The sequence below is a fragment of the Myotis brandtii genome, unplaced genomic scaffold (assembly GCF_000412655.1).
Source record: "Myotis brandtii unplaced genomic scaffold, ASM41265v1 scaffold655, whole genome shotgun sequence".
NCBI classification, from domain to species: domain Eukaryota; kingdom Metazoa; phylum Chordata; class Mammalia; order Chiroptera; family Vespertilionidae; genus Myotis; species Myotis brandtii.
Genome location: NW_005370542.1, coordinates 952,688 through 974,740, shown reverse-complemented (window position 1 = coordinate 974,740; position 22,053 = coordinate 952,688). Strand labels below are relative to the sequence as shown.

Here is a 22,053-nt window from a genome sequence, read left to right as displayed (position 1 = left end):
TCAACCAAAAAAATGAGTTCGCGTGTCATAGGTTCGCCATCACTGGTGTAGACCCTCGATGATATGATGAGAGTCCTGAGTGCCCAACCCCAGGTTTCCTATTCAGCTCGTCACTGTTCCTTGGGTTTCCTATGATTTGCGGCCAAATGCACACCTGGTACATCAATACCCAATGATGAGATTGAGAAGGATGAGGGTGACTCCGTGAAAAGGGAAGAACAAAGGCTAAAGAGAAAGAGCGAACGGGGTAACTCTTACTCACACTGATCACAGTGGACCTAAAACACCCAGCTTCATTCCCGCTCGCAGAAAGGACAGAAGTCCTCCCTAAGGGAATCACTGCCTCATTACGAAGATGCCCAGTGCTCAGACTGGCTGTGTAGGATCTAACTCTGCCCTTCTGTGCTTTGATTGCTGGTATGAGAGTGCATGCTTAGACATTAAAGCTGGGCAGTTTGCATCCTACAGAGAAGAGAATGGAACAGATTTAGAATCAATTTGGTATTTCTCTTGCAATCCATTTGGAGGAGTTCCCACTGAGAAGTCATATGCCTCGCCCTCTCAGCAGCGTATTTAATAAGATCGGGGAAGAAAAAGAAGTAGTCGCACTGGGTAGCCTGCTCTGACTCCTGTCTAGGCTATTTGGAAATTGACGCACACGTACGCCAAGCTGGCAGCATATAAGATGTGTCCCATGGAAAGGGCTGGACTGATCGATATGTAAGACCGCACAGGCAACAGCAATAAATAAATGAAACAAATGCAATGGGGATGCCAATCAGTGACTGGGTGAGTACATTCTCATAATAAGGATGAATCCCTTTGCCTGGAAGGGAATACAGTGCAGCACTAAACGCTCCAATGCTCCGTCGGGCTGGCCCAAGGTGCTGGTCTTGCATAGAGAAATGATTTCTTCAGACTCATCATAACAGGTGAGCCTGATGTTGGTTTAGAAACTGATGGCTAAGCAAATAGACTGAGAACAGGAGCGAGAAAGGGGATGTTCATGCGTGACCCCATACTTGCAGCTTTCACTATGTTCACACTTAAATTCTTTTCCTTTTCCAACAAAGTAAGTGCAAATACATTTAGTCCAACTCAGTAACATAGCAGCAAAACTTCAGGAACCAATGAATAAGGGCACTGGCACCCCGATACCCCTCTGCCTTTGGGACTCAAAGCTTCAGAAACACCAGCCTTGAACAGAAGGGCAAACATTTCTTGATTCGGCATTTGTGTTCCATCGTCCACACCCACCCACCTGCCCCCGTAGCAGTTAGTAAATTCATTAACAAACACAATTTGAAACTCATAAGGAGTTAAAGCTATAAAATGCCTACTCATTGGTGTATTTTTTTAACAAACGTTTCATCCTTCTTCCCTTCCTTTCAAACAAAGCTTCTGGGTCATTCATTAGGATAATAACATATCACTTGTTTACTTCTTTTAAAATGACACAGTTGTGTTTTTCTCAAAACGACTGCCATCTTGTTTCTAATTAAACATGATGGATTCAGGGTCCTGGTTTGCCATCTGGGCCATATGTCTCAGAACATCCTTTTTTGTGATGATGCCAAGAAGTCTCCTGGAGAAGAAACAAAATAGAGAAAAGAGGTCAACCTCGCAATACCAACTCATGCCTTTCCCGGAACACCAGTGCCTTTATCACCTGGGCACACCGAGAGACGACATTCCCCAGCGTCCCTTGCGGGTGGGTGCGGCCAGCTGAGTGAGCCCTGGCCAATGGAGTGAGTATGGGTAGACATGAGAGGTGCCCCTCCCGGGCCGCCCACACATTTCCTCACACTCTCTCTCCTCAGCTGCCAGGCAGAGGCAGAGGAGCCAGTGAAGGACTCTGAGGTCACAAGGGATTGACAAGGAGCCACCAGGTTCAAAGACCTGCGTCCTGGAATGACTGTGTTGCAGACCCCACGCCTGCTGCGACTGATACTGGATATAATTTGGGAGATAAGTAAACCTGACACATCCGGCCACTGAGATTACAAACTTGTTTATTACAGCAGTAAACCTACATACGATGCCTGATATACACTCCTAAATTTTAAAACTATACTCAATAAAATAAAAGTGCTTATGAAAGCCATTGTCAAAACTTGCCCACACCATGGAAATTCTAACCATAAGGTTTTGTGTTTTTTTTTTAATCCTTACCCAAGGATATTTTTTTCATTGATTTTTTTTTTTTTAGAGAGAGTGGAGGGGGGGGGGCGCGAGAGCTAAAGAGAGCGAAACATCAATACATCAACTGTTTGCCTCCCACACGTGCTCAGACTGGGCCCGGGGATCAAACCTGAAACCCAGGTACGTGCCCTTGACCTGGAATTGAACCCGAGACCCTTTGGTGTTCAGGCCAACACTCTAACCACTTAGCACACTGACCAGGGCCCAAGTATAAGGTATTTTAAGTATAACAACTGATTCTACTTTAAATCTATCTTACTAGAAGGGGAAAGTTTGACATTCATCTCTGACCATATATGTAAATTACCTCCTCTTCCAAAATGCCATTGCTTTCAACTTACAGAAACAATACCACCTCCCAAGGTCGCTTGTACTGGGCCACCTAGACAATGTATCGCACAACTCCAGGAGCACTGCTCACAAACACTGCAATGCACAAGTGCCCCTAGAATATGCGGTGCACACTTGGACAACCATTCACGACAGCCCTTGCCTCTCTCTTGATTCTATTAAATATTTAAGTGGCCACCTGCTGGAACAAGTCACGCCCTCTAGGTACAGTGAAGGGCTTGAAAGAAGGGGATGTACACAACTTCTTTGGAGAAAAGAAGTTCCATTACCAAATTCGTTTGCAAAATGCTGCTCACTGTGTCTCCATCATACCCAGGAAAAGGGGAATGGAGAAGTGAACTATGTCAGGACACCGGGACACTGAATAGCTATTAAATGACAGGCTTCTCTGCATCTGTGTAAAATGATGAATACACACAAAAATCAGAAAGCACAATTGTAATACACTGTCATTTATCTAAGTAAAGCCAAATTAGTCAAACTCAAACTCATCTGTTACTAATAGAAAGTAAATATTCAAAGGGAATTCAAGTATTCAGAGCAATGTCCAAGTCAGTGACATCTGGTGAGATGCACACTGGTTAGTGAAACTGTCAAGCCAGAATTCTGACTTTTGTCCCTGATCACACTGGAGCTTAAAAAAGTGACTGGTTTATTGTGTTAGTTTTCCTTCTGTCACGCTAGGGGAGACAGCAAATACTACGTCTTCCCCTCCCTCTCATGGGAGCATCTTCAGGAGAGAGGAAAACAGCCAAAAGGGCCTTTGAAAGCATGCTAAGCAAAAATAATAATGACCACATGGATGACAACACACTGAAAGACAGCGTCATGACTATCATGATAACCAAAAAATGAAGAACAATGTAGAGAGCGGAATAGAATTAGAAAACCAGTATTTTGCACCCCCAATGTAATAACGAGGTTAGCCAATAATTATCATCAATGAATTCCAAAACCGCTGGGTAAATGGTTGCTAGAACCAGAAGATTCACATGGTCTCAAAGGATCCGGCCACCGATGACGTACAAAGAGAAAAATGTCCCTTTCCAAACGAGGTTCCGGCCATCAGCACCCCATCCGAGTGATGGAGCTTATCACCAACAAAGTCAGAAAGGCTGACATCATGACATCATCTACTTTGAAATGTTGCCAAAAACCACTTAAACCAAGTCAAACCATGAGGAAGCAATCAAACATATTCAAAATGTGAGACTACTGGTCTGGTCTCTTTAAAAAATATGTGTCACAAATAACAAACAAAAAAGAGGCAGGGAAGTATTTTAAACAAACATCCCCAATAGAATATTGTTCGGGCTAAAAAGAAATGAGCTATCAAGTCAGGTAAAGACATGGAGGAACCTTAAAGGCATACTAAGAGAAAGAAGCCAATCTGAGAAGGCTGTGCGATTCCAATTCTATGACATTCTGGAAAAGACAAAACTAGGGAGACTGAAGGACACATATGTAATACCTTAATCAATAAAGAAAAAAAAGACACAACAAAAAGAAAAAAAACTAGGGACTGTAAAAGATCAGTGGTTGCCAGGGGAGTGGGAGGGTGGGAGTGTTCAGGACAGGAAAACTCCTCTGTGTGATACTATAATGGTGTGTACATGTCATTCTCCATTTGTCAAAACCCACAGAATGTACACCACCAAGAGTGAACCCTAATGCAAACTATGAACCTTAGTTACTAATACTGGATCGATAGATCAATGGCAACAAATATAACCCTCCGATGAAGATGTTAACAAGAAGGGAAACTGAAGGAACGAGAGAGGGAATATGGGAACTCTATCTATACTCTCTGTTTAACTTTTCTGTAACCCTAAAACCACTCTAAGAAATAAAGCCTATTAATTAAAGCAAACAAAACGCATGGAGGGGGAGGGGTTGCCTGAGAGGAGGGGTTAGTGAAGAAGGATAAAGCCAGGAATTGTTGTGGGGTTTTTTTGTTCACGTTTTTTAATATATTTCTATTGATTTCAGAGAGGAAGGGAGAGGGAGAGAGAGAGAGAGAGATAGAAACATCAATGATGAGAGAGAATCATGGATCAGCTGCCTCCTGCACGCCCCACACTGGGGATGGAGCCCGCTACCCGGGCATATGCTCCAACCAGGAATTGAACCTTAACCTCCTGGTTCATAGGTCAACACTCAACCACTGAGCCACGCCGGCTGGACAATGTTGTTTTTCATTCTAGCTGTTTAGAGCTACTTGACTTTCAACATGTTCATATGGTACTTTAAATACATTTCTGAAATTGATCCAAATGCAGTCCAACTGATGGTGCCCCAGAAAGCAAGATGCTGTTATACCGACTCGGCCAAGCTGAGTCTGAGTCCTGGCTGAGCCTGCTCAGGCTGCCATGGCAAAGCACCACACACCGGGTGGCTTAACAACAAAACCTAGTTTCTCGCAGTTCTGGAGACTGGAGGGCCAAGGTCAAGGTGCTGGCACGTTTGGTTTCTGCAGCAGCCTCTCTCCGTGGCTTGCAGACACCCGCCTTTCTGCTGTGACCTCACATGGCCCTTTTCTCTGTCCCAGCATCCCTGGTGTCTCTTCCTCTTTTTCTAAGGACACCAGTCCTATCAGATGAGGGCCTCACTCTTATGACCTCACTGCACTGTAATCACCCCCTTAAAGACCCCACCTCCAAATACAGTCACACTGGGGGGGCCGGGCTTCAGCACAAGAATTTGGGGTGTGGGGGGAGGACACAATTCAGGATGTTCCTTAAGATGAGCTCTTTGGCTTTACTTGTTAAACATTTTTGAGCCTTCTCCAGTCCTCAGCCCAATACATGCTCAGGACGATGATTAAAACAATGCTGCTCGGGAAAAAATGACTTGTTAGTGTTTGCAAAGTGCTGAGAACTCTACTGCTTCAGCACAAGAATTTGGGGTGTGGGGGGAGGACACAATTCAGGATGTTCCTTAAGATGAGCTCTTTGGCTTTACTTGTTAAACATTTTTGAGCCTTCTCCAGTCCTCAGCCCAATACATGCTCAGGACGATGATTAAAACAATGCTGCTCGGGAAAAAATGACTTGTTAGTGTTTGCAAAGTGCTGAGAACTCTACTATAACACACCACACACACACACACACACACACACACACACCCCACCACCACACGAGCGGCATCTTTTCTAATTCACATAAAGGCACCTGATGAGCCAGCAGCAGCCTTGCAGAGATGGGTCCATCTATGGACCTTCCCACCAAGTCCCCTGGCTGGTGAGTCACTGAGTCACTCCCAGAAGTGACTGGACAAACCCTTAGCCAGCTGTTACAGCACCAAGCAGAGGAGGAAAGAGAAATCATTGGGAAGCCAGGACACAGGAGTCGATTTCACACACACACACACACACACACACACACACACACACACACGCACCTCCCACGTCCCTCCCACGTCTGTAAAGCCTGGTTTGTATTTCCTTATCTTCACCCTGGAGACAGCATCAAAGATCAGGCATCTGCCTAAAGCAGTCCTGACAACCTCCCCTTCGAGCTCTGGGGCTACGATGTCTGAGAGTCACGCCGGGTGCGATGGTTCTGGGGAAACACATGCAGCAGCTGCCTCAGCTGCCTGGGGTGCCTGGGGTGCAGGCATCAACGGGGCCCGGGCCCGCAACAATCATTATCGCAGGACACCGCACAGCCACCCGGAAGGAGGCGACATCAAAGCCGGCAGGGATCAGCAGAGCCGGGAAATGTCCTATTTCATTTACATCAAGAGCTTACACTTCCAGCCCCTTGGGGTAGCAGTTCAAGTGAGTCCGGTGACTGGTAAACGGCCGATCTATCTGCTGGAGGCACCGAGCTCTTCCGAGGAGGCCGCCCAGCAGGACTTGGGGCCGCTGACACCATCTCCCCGGCTTGCTTGTCCTTCCTCGGTCCCGTGGACGGAAAAGCCCGCCCGAGTCACTCTTGGCCCCTGGAGGCTTCCTAGACGCCGGCACTCAGGGCACAAAGACTTCTCTGGTTCCCGGTCTGCTTTCCCAAAGACCCTGGACCCCGGGCCCTGAGAAATCCTGCGGCCGCTGCTGGTGCAGGGGATGAGCTGGGCTCTCTCTCGGCCCCGAGCAAGGAAAGCGCATGGCGACAGAATAATCAAAACCCGCGCTGGCTTCAGACGGGCCTGCCCTGGCCGCGAGCCGGAGATGAAAGGCCCGCGCACCAGGCCCCCTTGCCAGCACCAACGTATCAGCATCTGTGTTTGTTTAAAATATGTAGAGCGAGAGGGGGAGAGAGAGAGAGAGTGCGATTTTGTTTTCTTGCAGAACATTCGGAGCCAATTTCAGCGCCCAGATCTTCACAGGGAAACCTCGGGGGCTCCGCGAGGTGCGAGCGGGCACTCGGAGCAGAGTTCCCACCGGCGCTGGAAATTCCGAGGATAACTGACGTTGGATTATTATTTTAAAGGGAAAGAGAAACTGCGATCCACTTGAGACGACACGAGTGATCACAGTAGTATTTACACCGAGCGCTGGAAATTCAAGTACACAAATGGGCTTCAGTGTTTTGCGAAGTGGGGTCCCGCCACCAGCGGCAGCCCTTGGGGGGTGGTTAGAAATAGACATTCTCCGCCCCCCACCCCCGCCCCCAGGCCTGTTCCCGGGGCTGGGCTTCAGCTGGAGGCTCAATCCTCGGACATTCGGATGCACACTCAGGTTTGAGGACCACTGAGTTCCTTGAAAAGTCACAGCTAAGCCCTAGCCGGTTTGGCTCAGTGGGTAGAGCCTCGGCCTGTGGACTGAAGGGTCTCAGTTTCGATTCTGGTCAAAGGCACATGCCCGGGTTGCGAACTTGATCTCCAGTAGGGGGTGTGCAGGAGGCAGCTGACCAATGATTCTCTCTCATCATTGATGTTTCTATCTCTCTCCCTCTCCCTTCCTCTCTGAAATCAATACAAATATTTTTAAAAAGTCACAGCTAAAAGAATCTCCAGCCTCAAACATTTGTTCATTTGTTCCATATTGATCGCCCCTCCCACGTGCAAGATGCCCCGTGGCTGCTGTCAGAGCCGGGGTGGGGGGGTTGGGGGGGATGTTGGTTCTGTTGCTAGGAGCTCTCCGGGTCAGGGAGCAAATGCAGCCCCTGGGAGCCCGGCCGCTCTGGGCAGGAGAGCGGGGAGAAAGCCGCCTGGGCAAGGCCCGCTCACTCAGCTGTTCTCTGGCATCCAGTGCGGGGTCACCCAGTTGGAACACTGGTGACATCTCGGGCCGGATGACTCTTTGCTGACGTGTGGACTGCTCTGTGCACTGTAGATGCCAGCAGATGCCAGCAGCACCCCCTCCTCCCCGCTGTGACACCCCATCTCTCTGGGGGGCAGCACCACCCGGAGTGAGAAGTGCTGAATTCAACTTCCACAGTGTGGCCCGGGAAATGTAAACTACGATAGAGAGCGCAGCCTCTGGAGTCTACGGGGCCTGAGCTATATTCAGGGGACCAACGTCTCCACAACCCGTACCCCACCCCCACCCCCCGCCCCGGCCCCAGCCCATAAGGCAGGGGTGGGGAACCTTTTCCTGCCAATGGCCATGGGGAGATTTGTAACATCATTCTCAGGCCCTACAAAATCATCACCTTAAACATGAGCCTGCTCTATTTGGTCAGACATTGAATGAGCTCACCCCTAATGCCTTGGAGGGCCAGACCCCATGGTTTCTCGGGCCTCATACGACCCGAGGGCCGGACGTTCCCCACCGCTGCCCATAAAGGAATGAGCTGGGCAGACGACCCTAGGTTCCAGGCAACCCTGACTGAGCCGACCTCCTCCTCCTGCCAAGCTTCTGAGGCCGTGGAATTTGGGGTGCGCCTCTGAGCCCAAACATTGGCCCTCAGGGCACGGCACCTCCCACACCATCAAGACCCTCCGATCTCCGCAGCGCCGCCTGCCCGGCTGGCATCACAGAAAGCGGAGGAATTTGCTGGCAGAGACCATGCCACGGCCGCCACGTCTCAGCTGATAACGCTGGTGCTGAAAGCGTGAACTGGCGGGAACATGCTGACAAATTAGGGAACAGGCTGAGCTTAATGTGAACTTCACCTCTGCTTCTGGGGATTTCATCCACGAGAGAGTGCGGGTGAGAGCCGCACGCAGCACCAGCGGGGCCCGGGCCCGGGGGCACCCAAATGCCCGCGAGCCATGGCCCTCGAGACACCCACGTCCACGAGCCAACCTCGGGCATCCTCAAGGCCAAGTGACATATGTCTTGTCATACTGACATATTTCTTAACCACTTACTGTGTCTGAAATAGTACTCCCGTCTTCATTACCTCCCATCTCTTTTTCTTAACGTGTCACTGACGAAGCTTTTAGTGCTGTGCCCCTAACCCTCTCTTTCCCACCAGCCCCGTGGTTTTCATTGCTCACGTTGGCATATGATCAGCACCATGACTCTGAGGAATGTATATGTCACATTACAGCAGGCCCGGCTGCACCTTCTCCCTGAGTCAAGTGGCAACAGGGTGGTAGAAAAGCAACCACCTTGAGTCCCCTGAGGACTGAGAGAGAATCATGGATCGGCTGCCTCCTGCACGCCCCCTACTGGGAACATTCACCTTGCTCTCCCCAGTCTGGGCACAGCCTCTGTACACGTCCCCCCCCCTTCCCCCGGCACCAGCCCGGCCACTCACCCGCTCCGCGTCACCAGGCACTGGCGGAGCCCCAGCTTCCGGAAGATGTCCACCACCGTCTCCATGGGGGTGTGGTCCGTGACCGTGAAAGGGCTGAGGTTCAGGACCCGGCGCAGCTTCAGGGGTTGCGGGCTGTTGGCCGGCAGCTCGGGGGGGTCCTCCGTGAAGTACATGATGGAGTTGCTCACGATGCCCTCCTGCCTCTGCCTGGCGTTCTCTGGAACGGACAGCGGGAGCAGAAGTCACACCCAGTCCCTCGCTTAGCAACTACCCCTACCCCCCACCCCCCGCTGACCTGCAGGTACACATCTTCCCTCCTCCCGCCTCCTAGAATCCCACAGAGAAGGGGCTCCGAGGGCCAACTCCACATTCTTTTTTTAAAAAATATATTTTTATTGATTTCAAAGAGGAAGGGAGAGGGAGAGAGAGATAGAAACATCCATGATGAGAGCGAATCATGGATCGGCTGCCTCCTGCACACCCCGTCCTGGGGATTGAGAGCACAACCCAGGCATGTGCCCTTGACCGGAATCGAACCCGGGACCCTTCAGTCCGCAGGCCAATGCTCTATCCACTGAGCCACACTGGCTAGGGCAGCAACTCCACATTCTTAATGGGGGGGCTTCAGCCAAACATCTGTGAAATCGGTGCCTGCTAGGCAAGGGTCCCCCTGCTGTGACCCGCCTGTTCACTGCCAAGGTCTTGAAAGACAGGCCTGAGCAGGATGCTCCTTTGTGGTGATGCATTGCTTTCCCTGGACTCCAGGCACCCAGAAGACCCAGAGCCCTTTGCCCTCCGCCCTCCGCCCTCCACCCTCCGCCCTCGCCTTCTTAACACTTCAGACACCTCATCACGGGTGAAGTTGGACATAACAAAAAACCACACTTACCTGGCCGGTGTGGCTCAGTGGTTGAGCATCGACCTATGAACCAGGAGGTCATGGTTCAATTCCCGGTCAGGGCACATGCCTGGGTTGCAGGCCCCATCCCCAGTAGGGGGCGTGCAGGAGGCAGCCGATCCATGATTCTCTCTCATCAATGATGTTCCTATCTCTCTCTCCCTCTCCTTTCCTCTCTGAAATCAATGCAAGCATATTTTTGAAAAGGAAAAAGAAACCACACTTAGCGGCTCCGTGACCTTTCTACATCGGTTTTTTACAGGCTTACAGTCAGCCCAAATGGCATTGTGAGTCCTGAAAGGAACAGGAATTTAATGGGACCAGCCCAGGCTCACAGCCCAGAAATTTAGCTCAAATCCCAAATATGACCCTTGGGACCAAGGAAATGCCCTTGGAAAAGCCGCATCGCCCACCCCTTGGATCTCCTCTCTTAAAAATGGGCCACTCTGAGGGTATCGCAATGAGAGATAGTAAAACTCTTATGGTAACAATTAGCCTATTTCTATCTATAGGCAAGGCCGTGTGACAGGGCTGAGGCAGGGGGACGGGAACTCATTAGAATACAGCTTCATGCCGCCAGAGAAACCCGGGCTATTTTAAGTCACATGTGAAACAAACCCATCGGTCTCAAGATATTTGTCCAAGGCCACTTGCTTCTGTCAGGGTTTTCATCTTTCTTTTGGTTCATGGGTAGAGGTCAGGGAAAATGTACGGCGGGACTTGCTTTCAAACGAATCCCAGTCTCTAAAATACAGGTCTCCTTCCTCAAAGACTACAATTCACCTACATCGTTCTTTGATAAATAAAACTCAAACTGCCTGCTCAGAGGCCGTTTACTGCAGTAGAGCGCGCTAATGCAGCGGTTCTCAACCTGTGGGTCGAGACCCCTTTGGGGGTCGAACGACCCTTTCACAGGGGTCGCCTAAGACCATCGGAAAACACATCTATATTTACATATTGTTTTTGTGATGAATGATGAATCACTATGCTTTAATTATGTTCAATTTGTAACAATGGCCCCAGCCCCTAAGGCAGGGGTGGGGAACCTTTTCCTGCCAATGGCCATGGGGAGATTTGTAACATCATTCTCAGGCCCTACAAAATCATCACCTTAAACATGAGCCTGCTCTATTTGGTCAGACATTGAATGAGCTCACCCCTAATGCCTTGGAGGGCCAGACCCCATGGTTTCTCGGGCCTCATACGACCCGAGGGCCGGACGTTCCCCACCGCTGCCCATAAAGGAATGAGCTGGGCAGACGACCCTAGGTTCCAGGCAACCCTGACTGAGCCGACCTCCTCCTCCTGCCAAGCTTCTGAGGCCGTGGAATTTGGGGTGCGCCTCTGAGCCCAAACATTGGCCCTCAGGGCACGGCACCTCCCACACCATCAAGACCCTCCGATCTCCGCAGCGCCGCCTGCCCGGCTGGCATCACAGAAAGCGGAGGAATTTGCTGGCAGAGACCATGCCACGGCCGCCACGTCTCAGCTGATAACGCTGGTGCTGAAAGCGTGAACTGGCGGGAACATGCTGACAAATTAGGGAACAGGCTGAGCTTAATGTGAACTTCACCTCTGCTTCTGGGGATTTCATCCACGAGAGAGTGCGGGTGAGAGCCGCACGCAGCACCAGCGGGGCCCGGGCCCGGGGGCACCCAAATGCCCGCGAGCCATGGCCCTCGAGACACCCACGTCCACGAGCCAACCTCGGGCATCCTCAAGGCCAAGTGACATATGTCTTGTCATACTGACATATTTCTTAACCACTTACTGTGTCTGAAATAGTACTCCCGTCTTCATTACCTCCCATCTCTTTTTCTTAACGTGTCACTGACGAAGCTTTTAGTGCTGTGCCCCTAACCCTCTCTTTCCCACCAGCCCCGTGGTTTTCATTGCTCACGTTGGCATATGATCAGCACCATGACTCTGAGGAATGTATATGTCACATTACAGCAGGCCCGGCTGCACCTTCTCCCTGAGTCAAGTGGCAACAGGGTGGTAGAAAAGCAACCACCTTGAGTCCCCTGAGGACTGAGAGAGAATCATGGATCGGCTGCCTCCTGCACGCCCCCTACTGGGAACATTCACCTTGCTCTCCCCAGTCTGGGCACAGCCTCTGTACACGTCCCCCCCCCTTCCCCCGGCACCAGCCCGGCCACTCACCCGCTCCGCGTCACCAGGCACTGGCGGAGCCCCAGCTTCCGGAAGATGTCCACCACCGTCTCCATGGGGGTGTGGTCCGTGACCGTGAAAGGGCTGAGGTTCAGGACCCGGCGCAGCTTCAGGGGTTGCGGGCTGTTGGCCGGCAGCTCGGGGGGGTCCTCCGTGAAGTACATGATGGAGTTGCTCACGATGCCCTCCTGCCTCTGCCTGGCGTTCTCTGGAACGGACAGCGGGAGCAGAAGTCACACCCAGTCCCTCGCTTAGCAACTACCCCTACCCCCCACCCCCCGCTGACCTGCAGGTACACATCTTCCCTCCTCCCGCCTCCTAGAATCCCACAGAGAAGGGGCTCCGAGGGCCAACTCCACATTCTTTTTTTAAAAAATATATTTTTATTGATTTCAAAGAGGAAGGGAGAGGGAGAGAGAGATAGAAACATCCATGATGAGAGCGAATCATGGATCGGCTGCCTCCTGCACACCCCGTCCTGGGGATTGAGAGCACAACCCAGGCATGTGCCCTTGACCGGAATCGAACCCGGGACCCTTCAGTCCGCAGGCCAATGCTCTATCCACTGAGCCACACTGGCTAGGGCAGCAACTCCACATTCTTAATGGGGGGGCTTCAGCCAAACATCTGTGAAATCGGTGCCTGCTAGGCAAGGGTCCCCCTGCTGTGACCCGCCTGTTCACTGCCAAGGTCTTGAAAGACAGGCCTGAGCAGGATGCTCCTTTGTGGTGATGCATTGCTTTCCCTGGACTCCAGGCACCCAGAAGACCCAGAGCCCTTTGCCCTCCGCCCTCCGCCCTCCACCCTCCGCCCTCGCCTTCTTAACACTTCAGACACCTCATCACGGGTGAAGTTGGACATAACAAAAAACCACACTTACCTGGCCGGTGTGGCTCAGTGGTTGAGCATCGACCTATGAACCAGGAGGTCATGGTTCAATTCCCGGTCAGGGCACATGCCTGGGTTGCAGGCCCCATCCCCAGTAGGGGGCGTGCAGGAGGCAGCCGATCCATGATTCTCTCTCATCAATGATGTTCCTATCTCTCTCTCCCTCTCCTTTCCTCTCTGAAATCAATGCAAGCATATTTTTGAAAAGGAAAAAGAAACCACACTTAGCGGCTCCGTGACCTTTCTACATCGGTTTTTTACAGGCTTACAGTCAGCCCAAATGGCATTGTGAGTCCTGAAAGGAACAGGAATTTAATGGGACCAGCCCAGGCTCACAGCCCAGAAATTTAGCTCAAATCCCAAATATGACCCTTGGGACCAAGGAAATGCCCTTGGAAAAGCCGCATCGCCCACCCCTTGGATCTCCTCTCTTAAAAATGGGCCACTCTGAGGGTATCGCAATGAGAGATAGTAAAACTCTTATGGTAACAATTAGCCTATTTCTATCTATAGGCAAGGCCGTGTGACAGGGCTGAGGCAGGGGGACGGGAACTCATTAGAATACAGCTTCATGCCGCCAGAGAAACCCGGGCTATTTTAAGTCACATGTGAAACAAACCCATCGGTCTCAAGATATTTGTCCAAGGCCACTTGCTTCTGTCAGGGTTTTCATCTTTCTTTTGGTTCATGGGTAGAGGTCAGGGAAAATGTACGGCGGGACTTGCTTTCAAACGAATCCCAGTCTCTAAAATACAGGTCTCCTTCCTCAAAGACTACAATTCACCTACATCGTTCTTTGATAAATAAAACTCAAACTGCCTGCTCAGAGGCCGTTTACTGCAGTAGAGCGCGCTAATGCAGCGGTTCTCAACCTGTGGGTCGAGACCCCTTTGGGGGTCGAACGACCCTTTCACAGGGGTCGCCTAAGACCATCGGAAAACACATCTATATTTACATATTGTTTTTGTGATGAATGATGAATCACTATGCTTTAATTATGTTCAATTTGTAACAATGAAATTGGGGGTCACCACAGCATGAGGAACTGTATGAAAGGGTCGCGGCATTAGGAAGGTTGAGGACCACTGCTCTAATGGGAAGCGGGGAGCGCCACGGTCAGGCTGGTTGAAAAGGGGTCTCTGTTTAAAAGAGGAACATGGGGCCGGCTGGGCAGATGCCTGCCCATTATTTGGCTCAGGTTCAATCTAGTTGCATCAAATGGGAGATGACTCCACCACAGAAGCAGGTGACAATGAGGCACAACATGTTTTCAAATGGAGAGGCTATGCAACGCACACTGCGCACTTCTCCCCTAAGTCAAGGCGGTTCTGTCCTGAAGCTCTAAGGTGGAGGCGACAGTCAACACATACTTATTTGCTCACGTTCATACACCAGTTGATTTTCTAGAAGTCCCACGCAGCAGGAATCCCATCTCTTTCAATAACCAATTTGAACATTGGGAATGGATCAAGCCACACACCTCAATCAAGAACTGATCACATGACCCGGCTGGTGTGGCTCAGTTGACCTATGAACCAAGAGGTCAAGGTTCCATTCCAGGTCAGGGCACATGCCTGGGTTGCAGGCTCGATCCCCAGTGTGGGGCGTGCAGGAGGCAGCCGATCCATGATTCTCGTTCATCATTGATGTTTCTATCTCTCTCTCTCCCTCTCCCTTCCTCTCTGAAATCAATAAAAAAAATCTTAAAGCTTCCATAAAAACAGATGTAATTTACAAGAAGGTTAAGGTGTAAAATTGGGAGCAACTGTAGTGGTGATCAGTACAAGATGCTATAACAAAGTAAACACTATTTAGAAGAAAAAGCAGATTATTTTAGGATGCCATGGTTTACTAAGGCCTGGAGAAGTCTCCAGCAGAAGCAGATGACACTGCTGTTCTTCCAGGAGGAAATCTCTTTATCCCTAAACAGCCTGTCCAACAGATCTGACATTTATCTTCTTTTTTAAAAATATGTTTTTATTGATTCGAGAGAGGAAGGGGGAGAGAGAGAGAGAGAGAGAGAGAAACATCAATAAGAGAGAATCATTGATCAGCTGCCTCCTGCATGCCCCACACTAGGGATTGAGCCCACAACCGGGGCAAGTGCCCTGACCTGGAATCAACCATGACCTTCTGGTTCATAGGTCGATGCTCAACCACTGAGCCACGCTGGCCGGGCTAACACTTATCTTCTTCTTAGGCCCTGGATGTCAGTCCCTTTCTGCAAGTAAGCATCTTCCACATCCTGGAGAATCATCATTAAATCATCCACCAGACAAAAAAAAATCCGAGTTCCCTTAACTCTTGCCCATAACTGGAACTTTCCATCCCTTTAATCATCGCTGTGGCTTCACTGAGTCCTCTCTCAGCCGTCCTTGCTTAATTGCAGAACCCAAGTCTGGAAGAGCCTGAAGCCCTGCCGAGCACAGAAAAGCCTCGTGTTTGCAAATGGCACCAAGAGGCAAAGTCCCCTGAACCCGGAATCTGAGCAGGGGCCACCTTGGCCCCACGTGCTGTGTGTGGTGAAGAGGCCGCACTTCCCAGGCAGTGCGAGGACTCACTCGCTAACAGAGACACAGCCGTGGGTTGCGGTCCAGAGAGAGACGGAAAATCACAACACACTTCCATGTCCCGGGAGCGGCTGCTACCGTCTTTAACGTGACCGCTATTCACCATGCTTTTCTCATCCAAACTACTCGGATCTATGATAATCTTTGCTCCTCATGCCCCTGGGAGTGGACTCGGCATGCAGTCAGTGCCAGCTAACTGCTGGCGTCCTATTTCCATCGTCACGAAAGGGCACATTCATCCTGCAAATGCAGCTCGCGAGTGTCTCCACCGCAATCCAGGGAGCCTTCTGTTCCCAGGGCCAGGAAAACAGCTCTTCTGGTTACTCGGAGCGAAGCCACCCCTGGCCTTTCCACACACCATGCAAATAGCAGCTTCTCCGCCGGGCCGGCTGGTTGAAAGCGTAGAGGTGTTATTTCCACGGCGTGGTGCCTCTTCAGACATTCCAAACACAGCTTCCCGGGGCGCGGGGCAGCGGGCTCCAGCGCTGGGGACAACTGCTGCTTCCCACTTGATTATGGCAATGGGGGCAGTAGGGTTAGTGAACCGCCTCCTGGCGGGTGTGCCCGAGCTGCACAACAGGTGATTGAGCCTGTGACATTTATCGCTTCAGATTTTAATTTCAATCTTTGCTTAAAGGCTGCTGATCACCTTATTTTAAAACAAACCCAGCCCTACTTATACAGCGTGGTTTGTTTTTTTAATCCTCACCCAAGGATACATTTTCCATTGATCTTTAGAGGAAGAGTGGAAGGGAGGAAGCGGGGAGAGAGATGGAGAGGGAGGGAGAGGGAGGGGAGAGAGAGAGAGAGAGAGAGAGAGGGAGAGATATCTCAACTGGTTGTCTCCCACAAGCTCCCTGATGCACGCCGGGGACTGAACCTGCAGCTGAGGTACAGGTTGCATTCTCTAAAAGTCTGTAGCCTCTTGCCTCCTAGCAGGACAAGGAATCGAACCAGCGACCCTTCGGTCTGCGGGCTGACACTCTAACCACTGAACCAAACCGGCCTGGGCTTATACAGCTTTTCTAAACAACCTCATTTTCTCTAAGGCAATACTGATGTCTAAAGGCTAAGTGACAGGACCTACAACAGTGATGGCGAACCTATGACACACGTGTCAGAGGTGACACGCAAACTCATTTTTTTGGTTGATTTTTCTTTGTTCAATGGCATTTAAATATATTAAATAAATATCAAAAATATAAGTCTTTGTTTTACTATGGTTGCAAATATCAAAAAATTTCTCTATGTGACATGGCATCAGAGTTAAGTTAGGGTTTTTCAAAATGCTGACACGCCGAGCTCAAAAGGTTCGCCATCACTGACCTACAAGAAAGAGAAGTATCACTGAGCAGTCAGCACAAATGCGCTACCGTGTCCAAACTATAAAGTCAGCTGTTGCTTTGGGAGGTAATCCTGTTTGAGCAACAAACATTAGAGGATAGAGCTTATCCAAGGTTATTTTTATAAAGCCTTTGATGAAGATACTTTAAAGATATTTTCAAAGCTATTTAACACGTGAAGAGACCTGGGACTTCAAAGGGCGAGCTGAGAGATGGTTAACCAAGGGCAGGGCGAGGCAAAGGCTTGTCAGGTGAAGGCGCGCGGGCATCAGGACGTTCTGCCGCCATACCCAGGCGAGTCCCCCTGGCAAACTTTATAAATACTCTGGCAGATGGGAGAGTTAGTAAAGTCATCCATGCAAACCTGAGCCCCATCATGGGCCCAGCCTGCAGCGAGGCGCTGGGCTGGTGTGCAGATCACGGGCAGGCATGTGAGCGGAATGGCATGCAGGTCTGCTGGGCACCACCGATGCGCTCACTGCTCCCTGCCCCGCTGCATGGGGAGGTCCGCTGGGACTCCCCCACCCCCTCCCCACCTCCCCAGGGAGCTCCCCACACGCTTAGCTCTTTGGAATCCTCCTCCTCCCGCTGCCCTTCAATGCAGCCTCGGCCAGGCTGCTGGGCCCACAGGCTTGCTTTCCGGAGCCGCTTATCTTCGGGACACCTCACCTGGACATCATCCCCTCTCCTCCCGCAACTCAACAGCCTGGCCCTCAGCCCAGCTGATTTCGATTCGCACAGGAGGAGGAAAAGCATCGCACAGAACTGATGTGACATCATGTCACAGCGGGAAGCGAAAGGCTTGGGTGGAGCCGAGAGGCAAAGAACTCCCCATCTCAGTAGTTCGCCTGCCTGAGTCTGTCTCTGAGAGCAGCTCAGCCCGGGCCGGCTCAGGCTTTCCCATCCCTTCCTTCTCGGCTTTGCGTTCTCTAAAAGGCTGCACCACATGCCTCCCGGCAGGACTGGAGCCCAGGGAGCCGCTTGCAAAGGTGGCGCTCATCTTCCAGCCAAGAACGCCTCCTGAGGCCCTGCTCCTCACAGTGCGACGTGGGACCAGCCACAGAGCTTTAACAGGGAGCTTGGGAGAAACGCAGCGCCTCGGGCCGCACCCCAGACCAGCGGAATCCAAATCTGAACTTCAACCAGATCCCCAAGGGACACAAGTATGCATTCAAGTGTGGGATCCGCCCGGCCCGCATGGCTCAGTGGTTGAGCATCAACCTATGAGCCAGGAGGTCTCGAATCCATTCCCGGTCAGGGCACATGCCCGGATTGCAGGCTCCATTCCCAGTGGGGGGCGTGCAGGAGGCAGCTGATCCATGATTCTCTCTCATCATTGATGTGTCTATCTCTCTCTCCGTCTCCCTTCCTCTCTGAAATCAATAAAAATATATATTTTTAAAAAGTGTGCGATGCCCTGGCTGAAAGCCTTCTGACTGTGTAGGCTCTCTCTACCCCTTAAGGGGGGGGGGGGGGGAGGGTAGAAGGCTGCCATTCACCTTAGCAGCCCACCAGCTCCCCCCTCTCTACTCACTTATGGCGAGAATCAGTTCCCTCCTCTGGGCGAATCCAATGAGGCGCTCGGAGTCCCGGGACACCACCACCGGGAAGCCGTTGTAGTCGGTCTCTTTGATGAGCGTCTCCACGTCCTCCACGGTCATGCTGTCCTGGGTGAGCACGGACAGCGGGGGCTCCCCGCGCCGCGGCCGCATGACGTCGGTGGCCAGCGTGCGGTGCGTGAACTCATCCTTCACGTCCAGGAATGGGTATCCGTTGAGGTGGATGTGGGCCTCATAGATGCCTTCTTTCCCAAAGGCGTCGGCCACCCACTTGCTGGTCACGGCTGCTGCCATCAAAGGGACAATGTACTCCAGACCCCCGGTTAATTCAAACATGATGACCACCAATGACACCGTCATCCTGGTCACGCCACCTGCGAGGCGAGAGAGGAGGGGGATTCCCAGCTCAACCCAGACCCTCCGCAGGGCATGGGTTGTGGAAACTGACAAGCTGGCTGGAAACTCAAGTTTCTAAGGAGACAGTCCAAGAGCGTCTGTTCTAAGGAGACAGTTCTACACGCTGCCCGTGCTCAGCCCTCTGTCACCTACATCAGGGAGCCGTGAGCCTCATCCGACTGGGGGCTCTTCTGCACTGAGGGACAACTCGGATGTTGATTCACCTAACAGTGGTCGGCAAACTGCGGCTCGCGAGCCACATGCGGCTCTTTGGCCCCTTGAGTGTGGCTCTTCCACAAAATACCACGTGCGGGCGCGCACGTACAGTGTGATTGAAACTTCGTGGCCCGTACGCAGAAGTCGGTATTTTGTGGAAGAGCCACACTCAAGGGGCCAAAGAGCCGCATGTGGCTCGCGAGCCGCAGTTTGCCGACCACTGACCGAGGACCACACGCCTTGCTTTCTGGTGAGTGGATCCTATGCGGGCTCTGGTTTCTCACTCAGCAAGCAGTCCCTTCCAGAACCCCAAAAGCTGGAAAACTGCAGAGACTCTTGGGGGTTACAGACAGGAGAGGACCCCCCTGTGTCCCTCGGCATTCAGCAGGAGAAACCATACCAACTTCTAATCTTCCAATGAACTTGAACTGGGGTTCCTTGATCTCAGCACTAGGAACATGTGGCACTGGGTAATTCTTTGCTTGGGGCTGTCCTGCGCACTGTAGGATGTTTAGCAGCATCCACGGCCCCCACCCAGTAGGTGCTTCTAGCCCCGCCACCCCCAGGTGTGACAGCCAAACATGTCTCCTCTCTTGTCCACTGTCCCTGAGAGGCACAATCGCCCCCAGTTGAAAACCACTATCCTAGATGGCACAGCTGCGAGATGGTAGAGAATCCATCAGCCTCCATCCCTGAATGACCAAGTGGGGAGAACCTTCCACTAACTACACACACACACACACACACACACACACACACACACACACGTTGATTCTCATTATTCACAGTAATTATGATCTACAAAAGTCCCACAAACGCTGAATTAACAAATTCTTAATCACTGCCCAAGGGGAGACCTAGATTAGGTTTCTGTGAGCCTGTGCTCACATTTTTGTCAAAATCCATTTGTGTGTGTTTCTGGCCAAAGACACCTTATTTAACAGATGCAGTTGACTCAGCCACGTTGAACTCAGCCTGAGGGGAGCTTCTGAACGTGTGTTTTCTCCCTGAGGCACATCCCAGGCTCCTCGCATGAGGAGCGCCAGGCAGCACCTCAGCGCTACGCCCTTTTAAGCCGCAGAATCATGAACAAAAAGCACAACAAATGCAAATCCCATGGCACTCGATAGACCACAAGAAGGACATCTGTGTCCCGTGTGAGAGCCGAACCAAGAAGGCAGACCTTCACCTTGGTCAGTCAGCTGGGAACGTACACGTGTCAGATCACTCCAGTGTTGCACCTGTGAGTGTCGGAGAGGGACTGCAAAGCCCTACAGGTATTGATCTGAGGGTGACAAACACATTTTAGCAAGTACACAAATGCCCAATTATGGAATCCACGAATTATGAGGATCGACCGCCATCACGGACCAGATCTAAGCCTCGGTGTGTTAAGCCCGTGGGATTTAGGGGATTACTTGTCACAGCAGCATACCCTCTCTGATCCTGAGAGCGCAAGTGCTCATGGCTTCCTCTGGCCAGTCCTCTAACCCAGATCGGCCCTTGTGCTCAGTCTGTCTTCCTTTCCTTGCACCTCCCACCCCGCCTCACACCGCCTCACCCCGCCTCACCCCGCCTCTGGCTGTACCTAGGCAGGCTGCTGCTCCCACCATTGCGTAGAGTCCCGGGGTGACGCAGTCCGCTCCGGGCCTGCACCAGTTCCTGAAGATGATCCAGTCGTGGTGATGGTACGCCAGCTGCTCCACGCCGATGCCCACCATCCTGCCCGCCATGGCCCCCACAGCCATGCTGGGGATGAAGAGGCCGGACGGGATCTCCAGGGAGCACACATGGAAAAGAAGCATGAGGGGAGGAGTCCGAATCCCCAAAGCCCCGCCTCCCACCCCAGTGCACACTGACCCCCTCGACAAGCTTGCATTTTGCTTCAGTCTTCAAAGCAGCTGCAACCTTGCCCTGGCCGGTGTGGCTCAGTGCATAGAGTGTCAGCCTGTGGACCGAAGGGTCCCGGGTTCGAGTCCGGTCAAGGGCACGTACTTTGGTTGCAGGCTCCTCCCCAGCCCAAGCCCTGACCAGGGTTCGTGCAGGAGGCAACCAATCCATGTGTTTCTTTCACATCGATGTTTCTCTCTGTCTCTCCCCTTCTCTTCCACTCTCCCTAAGAATCAATGGAAAAATATCCTCGGGTGAGGAGTAACATAAATAAATAATTTTTAAAAGGAGGTGCAACCTTCAAAGTAGGTCAGGGAAAAGGTGGGACAAGTGGCTGCACCTGCCTGCTCCCCCGTGGCTACTGTGACTTGGAGAGAATGTCGTTTTACACTTTCCTGTCCGGGCCTTCAGCAGCCGGGGGGAGGAGGGGAGTGTTGCGGGGGGCGTGCCTGGGTGGGTTACAGAATGAGCAGCCCCACTGCAAACAGCATTCAAAGCGACAGCTGTCCCTGGAGACACGCACCACCTCCTGCTCCCCTCGCCTGTCCTTCAGATTAGCTTTTCAAATGAAACGTCAAGCCGAAGCGGGACAATGGGAAAGGAGGGCCTGCGAGGGTTCACGGGGAGAAGGAAGAAGCCAAGGGCAGCCGCGCAGCCGCCGCATCTTCCAAAGGCAGCGCCCTCCTCCCGACAACGTCCATTTTCCGAAAAGCATTGAGAACAGGCTCAACCCAGGTGAGAGCGGCACAGAAAGAGACTACACGTGATCTCACTCATTTATGGATAATTAAGACCATTATAAACTGATGAGCAAAAATAGACACAGAGGCAGAACAGCCTCGAACAGACTGTCAAACTGCAGCGGGAAGGCCGGGGAGGGTTGGGGGGCAGGAGGGGGGGTAAGAGATCAACCGAAGGACT

General features: G+C 51.7%; 1 protein-coding gene across 2 annotated transcripts in view; it reads right to left on the bottom strand.

Moving 5' to 3' along the window:
* Positions 1 to 412: 412 nt before the first annotated feature.
* Positions 413 to 22,053, bottom strand: part of CLCN4 (chloride channel, voltage-sensitive 4) — a 57,107-nt gene continuing 35,466 nt past the window's right edge. For both annotated transcript variants that reach the window (XM_005880806.2, XM_014528834.1), the window contains 4 exons: positions 20,831 to 21,017; positions 18,606 to 19,004; positions 12,262 to 12,478; positions 413 to 1,585 (listed from right to left, as the gene is read on the bottom strand). In XM_005880806.2, the coding sequence (XP_005880868.1) occupies positions 1,495 to 1,585; positions 12,262 to 12,478; positions 18,606 to 19,004; positions 20,831 to 21,017 (894 nt within the window). In that variant the 3' untranslated portion in view covers positions 413 to 1,494. The remainder of the gene's footprint in view (positions 1,586 to 12,261; positions 12,479 to 18,605; positions 19,005 to 20,830; positions 21,018 to 22,053) is intronic.